We start from the raw sequence: 11,772 nt of genomic DNA, 5'->3' as shown, positions 1-11,772 counted from the left end.
CGGAATTTTGCGAGGGCATCCTTTGCGTCTAGTGCTTTCTGTAAATATACTTTGATTTTTTTCTCTGTTTGCTTCATATTCCCCTGTCATCTACCCTACCACCAGTTGGGAGTCACTTTGTACTCTTACATTGGTGGCTCTCAACTGTTTTGCCCGATAAAGCCCGACTATGAGTGCCTCGTATTTAGCTTTGTTATTTGTGGCCTGAAACTTGAATCGGATTGCGTGCTGGATTGTGATCCCATTGGGTGTTTTAATGACGATTCCAACTCCACCCCTTTCTAAGGATGATGATTCGTCGACTTCAGTGAACCAAACAGGTTCAGATTCACCTTCGATTGCCTCCTCATTGTCCTCTGTAAATTGTCCAAGGAAATCAGCGACTGCTTGTGCTTTTATTACTATCCTTGGGAGATATTCGATGTCGAACTCGCCTAGTTTGACAGATCACTGTACCAAGCGACCCGAGGTGTTTGGCTTGTGGAGGTACTTCTTCAAAGGGTGACTTGTAAGCACTTTAATGGGATGAGCTTGATAATAGGGTCGGAGCTGCCTTACAGAGGTGATTAAAAGGAACGCCAATTTTTCAATACCTGGATATCGGGTTTCTACTCCTTGTAATATGCGACTGGAGTAGTATATTGGTTTTTGTATCTTTTGATATTCCCTTATGAGAACAAAGCTTACGGTGGGGGCGATGGACGCCAAGTAAACATAAAGTGGCTCACCCGATTCGGCTCTGCTAAGAAGTGGTGGTTTCGCCAAATATTCCTTGAGGTTTTGAAATGTTGCCTGGCATTCCTCATTCCATTCGAATGATTTTTGCAATATTTTAAAGAATGGGAGGCTTCTGTTCATTGAACGGGCTGTGAACCTATTGAGCACTGCCAGATGCCGTGTTAGACGCCCTAACTCTTTGGTATTACGGGGTGGCTGCATGTCAATAACTCTTTGCTTCTATGCCCCGCTGAGACACCATGAAGCCTAAAAACTTACTATAAGAGACTCCAAATGCACATTTAGAGGGGTTAAGTTTCATGTTATGCTCTTCCGAGTCAGTTACATGATTACTAGCATGACGACTTTTAACTAAAATACCATCAACATAAACCTCAACATTACGACCTATTTGTTTTTAGAACATTGAATTTATTAACCTCTAGTACGTGGCCCCTGCATTTTTCAGTCTGAATGGCATAGAGGTATAGCAATAGAGTCCTCTGTCTATGATGAAGGCCGTTTTCTCCTAGTCCGCTGGGTCCATTTTGATCTGGTTGTAGTTGGAGAAAGCATCCATAAAGCTTAACAACTTGTGACCAGATGTAGAGTCTATCAGGAGATTGATACGGGGCAATGAAAAAATATCTTTGGGACAAGCCTGATTTAGATCTGTAAAATCTACGCACATACACCACTTACCGTTGGCTTTCTTCACCATTACTATATTAGAGATCCAGTTGGGGTAGTCGACTTTCCTCATAAATCCTGCTGCTAGGAGTTTTTCCACTTCTTGTGCTATTGCCATGTTGCGTTCAAGGGCAAAACTTCTTCGCTTCTGGATCACCGATTTGATGTGCGGATCAACATTCAACCCGTGGGAGATTACCTCAGTGTTGATGCCAGGCATATTGTAGTGAGTCCAAGCAAAGACTTTTTTTTATGTTTTTTAAGGACTTGAATCAGCTCCTATTGACGTTCTCCCGTCTCAAGTGTTGACCGATCTGGATCGTATGATCAGGGTTGTTGTCAATTTGAATTTGAGAGAGTGCTTTTATTGGTTCTACTTGTTGGAGCTTTTGTTTGTTTCATGCATCCACAGTGTCGATAGTCATGGTTGTTTTGGCTTGTGGATCTTTCAACGAGGTCATGTAGCGTCGTCGGGCAGACTGTTGATCACCTTGTACTTTTTCCACCCTGGCTTCTGTTTGGAACTTCATTTTTAAATGATAGGTGGATGGGATTGCCTTCATTTTGTTGAGCATGATTCTACCCAAGATGGTGTTGTAGGCCGAAGGACAGTTTACTACTAAAAATGAAACCATAACCATCGTTTGACATGGGAGTGTACCTGTTCTGACTAAAAGATCGATGGTTCCAATTGGGTGGACTCCATCTCTGGCAAAGCCAATTAAGGGGGAAGTTACCAATTGGAGCTTTTCCCTGAAGAATTGCATCAGATCATACGTTGGAGCGTTCAATATGTCAGCAGAGCTACCATTGTCTATCAATACCCAGTGAATGGTATAGTTGGCCAGGGCCAGTGTGACTACAAGTGGATCGCCATGGGGGTGTTGCACTCCGTAGGCATCCTCTTCGCTGAAAGTAATGTCAGATATATGCCCTTGTCGACTGGGCTTAGGGATTTTTGTTGGGCAGTCTATGATATACACTTCCATGGCCCGGAGACGCCGGGTGTATGCTTTTCTCATGGCATTCGTGGGACCGCCCCCTGTAAACCCTCCTAAAATCGTTCAAATTTCTCCCCTTACAGCAGGCTAGGTATGTTGCTCTTCTTGATGGTCCGTCCTCAGGTTGGGGGGTTGGCACACCACAGGACGTTCGTTTTGTCCCCTTCTTGCTTGGAACAACATGTTGATTAGCCTTTTCAACTGGTACCATTCTTCTGTGTCATGTCCTTTGTCCCGATGACACTCGCAATATTTGTCTGACCTTCTTCCCTTTGGAGTGATTGAATGGGGTTTGGCCAGCGAAATCCCGAGTCATTGCATAATAGCATTAACAGGTTAGCTGCCGCTCCTAGTGCAATTGGTTGATGTTGGAGGTGCGGACCAGGTGCATGCGCCGGATATGCTTTAAAACGGTTGTCTGCTCTGTGAGATTGCAAGTCACTCTCCGGTCGTCGGCTCTCCATCTTCCTTTCTTGGGGTTTTTCAGTTTGGGCTTGCTCTGCGAATGCCTTTATAGTTTCTTTGCCGTTGATGAATGTTTCGGCTCTTGCCATGAGCTCATCTAAATCCCTTGGTAGATTGCGGCTTATGTCCGCCATGAAGGGACTATGGGGCCATATTCCTCCGATTAACACAAGATGGACAATCCTTTCGTCTAAATCGCCAACTATGAGCTTTTCGCGGTTGAACCGAGCCATGTAGCTTTTCAATGACTCGTTGTACTCCTATTTTATAGTTAGCAGATATGCCATCGGTTTGCACCACCGGCGATTTCCAATGAAATGGGAAAGAAAGTTCTTCCTGAGTTCGGCAAAGGCCTCTATGGACCGAGGTTGCAAAACTGCTGAACCAGCGTTTGGCTGCTCCCTTGAGGGTAAGGGGAAACGCCCGGCAAAGAATTGCGTCGGACGAGGCCTGCAACGCCATGTGAGCTCTGTATGTTTCAAGATGGTCCGCCGGGTCACGACTCCCATCGTTGTGATCCATGTGCGGTAATTTAAACTGGTCGGGTAAATCAGCTTTTGTGATCTTCTTGGTGAATGGCAGGTCCGTCACCAAGAAGTCATCATGGCTTGCAGAGCGGGAGCCATTCAGTCGTTGGGTCAGGTCGTCCAACTTGGCTTGGAAGGCGTTGTTAAGTGCCAAAATATTCATATTTTTAACCCTTAACTTACATGTTTTAATCCTTTAGTTTTAGTTAATTCATATCATTTTACTTCCTTTTTGTATTTTCTTTGTTTTATAGGTTTTTGGAAGAAAATAAAGCGTTTATGGAAAAATTCCAAGCTTAAAGGGCAAATTGGGAAGACCTAGAAGATACGGTTAAGCTTAACCAATGATGGTTAAGTTTAATCAAATAAAGGAAATGAGTAAATCGGATTTTCTCAAATAATAGTCAAAATCTGATTAGAGGCAAAATTGGATTCTGCATACCTCTCGATATTTTGACCATAACTTTCAGCTCAAATATCCAATTGAGGGGATTCAAGCGGCATTGGAAAGCTAACTCAAAATTATACAAATAATTGTAAAATAGCATTTTCCCAATTCGTCATGCCGCAAATTAAGACCGCAATTTTGGGCGAATCCTATTCTGATTTGGACTTAGGTTTTCTCTATCCTAATTGGACTTGGACTTAAATCTCCAAAATTCCTAGGATTACTAGGGCTTCTAGGACTCTCCTAAGCCCTATAAATAGACCTCTAAGCCTCACAATTCAATAGATAATTGGGGAGACAATTAGAAGGAGACAACTTTGGGGAGAGGAATTGGAGGCTACTTCTATGAGCGGTTTTCAGTTCTTTCTTTCCCTTATCTTTTCTTTTATCTTTATTATGTGTAACTAACTCTTAAGGAGGGTTATATTCAAGCCCTAATTATGTTTATTTAATATTTAATATTAGCGCCTTTATGATAATCATATTGTATTGCTTAACTTGATTAATTCTTATTTTCATGAATTCCCCATATGTATGTGACTGGCCAATATATGCATGTATATGCATGTGGTATGGACTAGTTAGTTAAATCAATTTGGATGACCGAGTCCTGGGTTTAATATAAGTAACAAAAGAATCCACACCTCGATTATTGGGTTAATCAACATGGGGAACCGGGAGTAGACACCCATGCCCTAAACCTCATGTGTTTGTCGATTTCCACAGATTTGTGCTTTCTTAAAGAACAACTTAGTAAACACCCATGCTAAATCCTTTAAGAAAAAAAAAGAATTAGAGTAGATACCCATGCCTAATTCGTTGCTTAAGGAAATCAATAGCTTAAGGAGTAGACATCCATGCCCTTAGGTTGGCAAATATTAAGTACTCATAATATGATTGGATCATTGGCATATTGTTATATTATCTAAGTATGATTAGTGGTGGATATCAAAGTCCTGCCTTTACCTTTACTTTATCTTTATATCTTTTTATTTTTCTTAATATCAAATTTGTGACAATTTGATATTTTTAATTAATTCTAAACAAAATCACAATCTCCTTGGGTTCGACCTTGTACTTGCTGCACTATACTATTGTTTTGATCTTGTGCACTTGCGAGTTAAAACGTACTAAATATTATCTATTAATTTAGGTAGTATTTAGGCACAACAGGCGTTCATACAAGCATTTGCTAAACCATCCTCTTTGGTTGCTGGTGGCTCGTTAGGTCCATTGGATGTTCTTGGATGTAGCTCGACACCTGTCGAGTCCTTCTCTGAATTCTGGTTCTCGAAGCTTCTCTGTAGCAGGAGCTCCAAGGTATCCATTATGTGCTCGTTCTGGACCTCTAGGGTCATCAGATGCCTGCTGTTTGGCAGGTGTGGACCGAAGACAGGGGCCTTGGTAAGAGTTTCCTTAATTTCGTGGTTGCTAGCGTCATGTTGATTGATGTTTTCTGGCTGGACAGGGGGAATGTTGGTCATGTTGGGATTTTCGATTTGGCCTTGAGATCTTGTGGCTACCATTCATAACGTTTGTCTTGTTTGAACTTTGGATCATCTATATGATCCTCGTTCCCACAAACGGTGCCAACTGTTAAGACAGTTGTTAACCCTGATAACAACGTGACGTCACAGGCCTGCTAAGAATGAGAAAAAGGTCAGTAGTGACAGACCGCGAAGTGGGGGGTGTGACGGTCATGCCACCTCTGATGCCTAAGTGAGAACTTGGTTAAAATGAGAGTAATGGAAATATAGAAATAATAATGAGGGAGAGAGTTTGTGATAGAATTTAGAACGTATATGTATCGTTGGTTGGCTCCTCCTTTTATAGAGGTTATGAGTGAGTGAATGAATCCATGTGGGACCCTTACTCGACGTCCCTTGATATGTGGGAGTGGTTTCAACCTAAGATTATCCTTCAAGATAATTTGGAGGGTGAGAATAGATATGATATTGTGTATCTGGACTTCTTTTTGGGAGGGATCCAATTGGTTATAGTCTGATTTGAGTGGTTATTCTCAAATTGGTTTTGTTGGAGAGTGACCATGCCTATCTTGATTAGGGGGTTACGTGATCCTGCATGCAACCACTTGATATGATGCGTAGACGCATGATTGGGCGCGGATTTAAACAATGATTAGGCGATCGTGCCCTGATTTGCAGGGTCTAGGGCTTAGTGCCTTAGTATTTTAGTGAGCCATGGGCCTCTTATTTGGAGTGGGCTTTGGGAGATATTTTTGTATCAACACTATGTATAATCTAATTCTTTAGTACTGCAGGCATCGAACATTCGGTACCTATGTTGAACGTTCGGTACAATATTAAAATCTTAAAAAGTCTAAGATCTTACACTTTACCAAATGAGAACCAACCTTAGCATTATAATTAGACTGTACTTAACCCTAATTTATTTTTAAGGAATTACAACATATGACCCAACTCTATCATATCATATAAATATAATATTCCAAATTTACATCCACAGCTTTGAATTTATGTTATTTGGTGCTCTTAATTTGGTCATTATACAAATTGGATAGTGCTACAGTTTTTCCTGGTATTCTCCTCATCTTACGACGATATTGGTTTTTTTTTTTTTAAAAAAAAAAAAAAAAAAAAAAATCAAATTTTTTTAAAAAATAATATCCACATAAAATGAGAACACAAAGAAGAACCGTAGCACTTTTCATACAAATGGAATTCCTCAAAGGTTCTATATTTTTCTATTTATCTGCTGATCTCTTTTACCAATTATTGTCTCTATCATGTTTTTTAATTGGAATAAATGAATAATAATAAGGACAACGAACTATGAGTTAGACACATAATAAAACAATAATGGGTTAAGTAAATTAATCGAAAAAAATATATATATTAAATATAGTTAAAGCCTAACATCATGTGAGATCATGGTCTCTATCAGCATAATTTATACAAGTTCATCATTCTTGATGAGTCATCAGTCATGCGTGCTAATTGAAAATTCCTATAAAACAATAATTTTGAATATTAAAACATTTCGGAAACGTATACAAAATGGGATTTGATCGACCTCAAGCTATAAAGCTCAATTTGAAAACCATGACAGGTTTATTCAAGGAATGAAGCAAGCAAATAAATAAATTTCTTTAGTCGTTGATCTGATGAACCCTACGTATCTCTTCAAGATCAAACCTTGATTACAATTCGGTCAATGTATTTGGTCATAACTTTATTAATTAAGTTTTCCCAACCGGCCAGCTAATCAATGCCAAGAATAATTTGGTGATTGTATACATCACAAATGGCCACAATGTATTTCTGAATATAAATGTGTCCCTATAAATGAATTTCATTATTTAAGATCTTCTTGATTGCTATATTATTTAGTGACATAATAGTACTGCTATTTTCTTCTTGCTTTTCATTTTTGTTTGTGTGTGTGTTTTTGGGGGTCAGAATTCCTTCTGTATTGATGTTGTCTATTTCACAGACCAAACCAGTCAGGCCAAAATTTTGGGCCGAACAAAGTTAAATAACAGGCCGAGGTTGTTGGTTTCATGACCATTGCCTACCATTTTGGGCCATACTGGTTGAAATTATTTGTCTCCGCAGAAGTTGTCCCTAAATGATATTGCTCCCATAATATCTACGAGGGCGCTTACCTAAGACAAATAGTAGGAATATTAACTCTTTTATTAACATACACTTATTAAACTAATGTGAATTTTATTTATTGGTGCTCATTACATTTTTCTTAATTAATTGTTTTATTTTCCTCTAGTGAATGAATTACACATCAATTTAGTAAGCCTCTGTTAATAAGAGTTAATACTCCTAACTTTTCTCCAAATATGCCTACGATGCATTATACACTTGCACACTCAAGTTCCATAATGAAGAGCTCACAATTTAGGGCACGTTTGGTACATGAAATGATCATTCTTTTAGGTAGGGGTGTTCATGCGGATGCGTTTATTTTCAATATCCACAATTGCATCTGCAAAATGTGGATTTCACTTTTTTTTACCATTCGCATCGATTCACGTGATTATTGAATGTGATTATTATTCATTATCCACATTATAGGTAATAGGCCTATTTTAATCTCTTAGGCATGTTTTAGGTCTCTATTACGTCTTACTTTAAACGATTTTGAAAATAATTTAAGCTGATTTACATTACTTTTGTCTTTTTTGCCCAAGTGAATGAGTGAATTGTGAAAAAAAAAAAAAAAAAAAAAAACCTAAACCAATGTAAACATTATTAAATATAATATATAAAATATATTTTAAATAAAGTGTATGTTAATGCACCTTAAAACTGTTATTCGCATCCGCATATGCAAATAATGGCTTTTGATAACCACATTTGCATGTGCACATAACAAATAGTTACATATAACAAATGTAAGCAGTTAATATCCACTCGCATGTACACCCCTACTTTTAGGTACATGAAATAGTACACATTTGGTCGCAAAGAGAGGTGAACCTATTAATCGTTTGGTCATGAGGGGGTCTATTATAAGTGGGTTCAATTTAGATAGACAGAAGCAAACGATACAAATGCAATTCCTTGATTTACATCATATAATAGAGAATGAACATTATTTACAAATCATGTCACTAGTTCATTTATGAATCCTTCATTTGCAGTGATGGGCTTTAGTTCCACGGAGGGATGCCTAAAAGGTAAAGATTGTGTTGGAATTTATTTAGAGATTTGCAGAATATTCATGTCTCTCAATTAAGGGTGTAAAAAAAGAGCGGGGGAAACCGGTTGGGAAAAAACGGTAACCGGGTTGCCTGCAGGGGTGTAACCAAAAGTTTGATTGAGGGGGGATGAAAAAAAAAAAAAAAAAAAAAAAAAACTAATTTTTAAGGGTCTACCTCATATATATATATATAGATGAATGCTTAAATTTTTATGCCCCCAATTTTGTGCTAAATTTACCTCTGAAATAAATTTGGTTCATAACAAAAAGATAAAATATAAAGTTTTTTTTATTATTATTATTATAAAACTTTTAAGGCATGAAAAATAAGTTTTTCCCTCTTAACTAACCATTTTATTATTATTGGTAGAAAAATAAAATAAACAAGAAGGCTGAAGAAGCTTTTTTAAGTTACAATGTTTTAGAGTCTTTTCACACTTCACATCTTATTCAAATATAATAAGCAAAAGACAACTGTTTTTCACACTGCACAAGAAGTGCAATCATGTCCCTAGTGGATAAATCAAATATAATCAGCAAAGAAGTGCAGCCTTGTCCCTAATATAATAAGCAAAAAAAACTTGGAGGGGACAAAATAGTAATTTGGAGGGACAAAAAATGAAATATGAAGGGTAATAATAGTGGAGTTTTAAAAAAGTTTCTGGTTCCGGTTTACCGGTTTTGGGGTTTTTAAATATTCGATTATAACTGGGTAACCGGGTATATATATATATTCGAATTTAGTATATTTGTTATTATTTTACTCTTAGGTTTACAAAAATCGTAAGCCACTTCTATATTTTCGAATTTAGTATATTTATTAATATTTTTCGATTTTTTTTAATGGGCACAAAATGATTAAATTAAGCCCAAAAATTAGGCTCAATACCTAAAATAAGTCCAAAATGCAAAAATAAATAAATAAATTGGTTACCTGGCCCAGTTAACCGGAACTGGCTGGTTATTGTATAACCGGTTAACTGGGTACCAGGTTCCAATTTTCAAAAATAAAAAAACTGAGTACTCCGATTCTGATTTCCAGTTTTAGCTAATAACCAAAAAGCGGGACCAAATTTTTACCCCTACTCTCGATGGTTGAGAAGTGAACAAGGTTTTCACTCTCCAATAATTTATACTTGGGCTGGAAATCCAATGAGGCTGAAACAGTCCAGCACCAATTGGCCTTAGAACTTAAAAGTCTCAACAAATATTAGGCTTAGAACAACCCTGCCCAAGGTCCGTCTCAACAAAAGTTCTTATGGTATAAGCCAAGGTTCGGAGTTTTTTTTAACTTCTTATTTAATTAAATATTTTACATGTTGAACTTACAATTGAAGAAAATTGTTAAAGTATTGACTAAGAGTCTATTTGAATTTGCAATTTCAAAGCGTACGATTTAAAAACCTACAATTTGTAAACACACTATTTTTTGTGATTTTGAATTAAAATCGCATGTTTGGACTGCGAAATCACAATGCCAAAAGCACTTTAAATTTGCTATTTTCTATCAACTTAAACTTTTGAAATAAGTGATAATTTAATGGTGAAAAAACTGATTCTCATTATTCATATCCATAGGTCCTCTTCCTGCTTGAAAAATCTGAATCGAATTCCAGGCTGGTATGCAAGTTGCAACATTCACTATATTTCTTTTGCTGGTCCAATTAACATTATGCAAAAATACAAAACAAGAGGGAATCTTGGACATCCATCCCATCTACTTTCCTTAGAAAAAGAAATCTCAGAGAAAGTAGAGACAGGGACAAGGCCAAACAAACCACACATGTTAATCCATTACCAAAATATTATTCCAACTTTTTGTTGTCTTGCATCCAAGCACAACATAAAATTGCATAGCATAAAGGAGATTCATTAATAAATAAATAAATAAAGAATCAAACGAGAAAAACGTGATTCCTTAAATAAATAAAAAGAAAAATGTAAATTTTAGTTACTTAAAGTTAAACTGTTCCTTAATGACTTTAATATATTACTTGTGTTTTAAATTAACAAAAATAAGATGTCTAGAGACTAGAAGAGCTTAGTGGCCCACATGTCCTAATTAAGCTCAATAAGAAAAAAGAATAAAGTATAATTACTTGTTTTTTTTAAAAAAAAAAAAAAATCATACTTTTAGGGTTCTCCCATGTTATAATTACTTAGGAAAAATAAAAAAAGTTCATAGGTGTTTTGTTGACAAAGTAATGACCACTTATACAACATTTATAAATTTATAAATCCGGGTGCAAACCCCACCATGAAAAAGTAGGGACAAGGAAAAGGAATGAAATTCACGTGTAACAAAAGAATCACTTATGAACGCATGATGTTATATAGAATAATATGATAATTATTGTGTTAAAGTATTGATTAAAATGATTAAATATTAGTTTGGAAGGTGATGTTCTTCAATGGTAAATACGATGAACTCAACATGACAAAATTTGAATAAATTTGGACAACCAGTGGAGGACGGTCATAGTTGTGTTGAGAAGATAATGACCACTTACAAATCATTTACAAATCCGGGTGCAATCCCCACCATGAAAAAGTAGGGACGAGGAAATGGAATGAAATTCACATGTAACAAAAGAATCACTTATGAACACATGATGTTATATAGAATAATAATAATATGATAATTATTGCATTAAAGTATTTATTAAATAAATAAATATTACGGAACAAGATCCTCTCCGGTTCATTTGAACGGGATAATATCCAGTTAGTTATATTAGAAGTGTATTTATGTCATTTCATTTTTTGAGGAGACAAAAATACTATTCCAATATAACTAATTGGATATTATCTAGTCCTAATTCAAATATTACGTTGAACATGACAAAATTGGAATAGATTTGAGCAACTGAAGGACATAGGGACGAAAGCAAACTTTGGCATGGGTAGGTACCAAATGCTAAAAAATTTCGTAGGTAGGGGCTAATAGGCCCAAAAAAAAAAAAAATTACCTTATAATTTTTTTTTCCCTTAAATTTTTGTTTTCCTTATTGGGGGGGGGGGAGGGGGAATCATGGCCTACACTAGCCACCTCCCAGCTCCGTCACTGGGAGGACACACGAACAATCATAGCTTTGATGTGTAGTTGGCATATTGGTCACAATAGCAGAAATCTAATTCTGCAGCGCACGCACGGTTTAGCAAAGGCTGTTGTTAAACAAGTCATAGATAAGATTTGGACTGAAGAAATTACTATAGTTTTACTTAA

The 11,772-nt window shown here is 36.7% G+C and overlaps 2 protein-coding genes across 2 annotated transcripts; both read right to left on the bottom strand.

The window, feature by feature from the left end:
- Window positions 1-1,805: 1,805 nt before the first annotated feature.
- On the bottom strand, window positions 1,806-2,429 carry LOC148584850 (uncharacterized). The gene has a single exon (XM_088517532.1). The coding sequence runs from the start codon at window positions 2,427-2,429 to the stop codon at window positions 1,806-1,808; it is 624 nt and encodes a 207-aa protein (XP_088373658.1).
- A 176-nt stretch (window positions 2,430-2,605) lies between these two features.
- On the bottom strand, window positions 2,606-3,563 carry LOC148584849 (uncharacterized). The gene is made up of 2 exons (XM_088517530.1): window positions 3,237-3,563; window positions 2,606-3,133 (listed from the first exon to the last, which is right to left on the bottom strand). Exons 1-2 carry the CDS (start codon window positions 3,561-3,563, stop codon window positions 2,606-2,608), a joined length of 855 nt encoding a protein of 284 aa, XP_088373656.1.
- Between the last annotated feature and the right edge of the window lie 8,209 nt (window positions 3,564-11,772).

Source organism: Corylus avellana, chromosome 6 (assembly GCF_965113065.1).
Source record: "Corylus avellana chromosome 6, dhCorAvel1.hap1.2, whole genome shotgun sequence".
In the NCBI taxonomy this organism is placed as follows: Eukaryota; Viridiplantae; Streptophyta; class Magnoliopsida; order Fagales; family Betulaceae; genus Corylus; species Corylus avellana.
The sequence above is the reverse complement of the archived record's forward strand: the minus strand, read 5'-3'. Positions and strand labels throughout refer to the sequence as shown.

Excerpts from the sequence above, each read along its gene's own strand:
- LOC148584850 (XM_088517532.1), bottom strand. The coding sequence starts at position 2,429 with ATGAGAAAAGCATACACCCGGCGTCTCCGGGCCATGGAAGTGTATATC.
- LOC148584849 (XM_088517530.1), bottom strand. The coding sequence starts at position 3,563 with ATGAATATTTTGGCACTTAACAACGCCTTCCAAGCCAAGTTGGACGAC. Across the intron at positions 3,134-3,236 it reads TCAGCAGTTTTGCAACCTCG|GAGTACAACGAGTCATTGAA; the intron begins GTCCATAGAGGC and ends ACTATAAAATAG.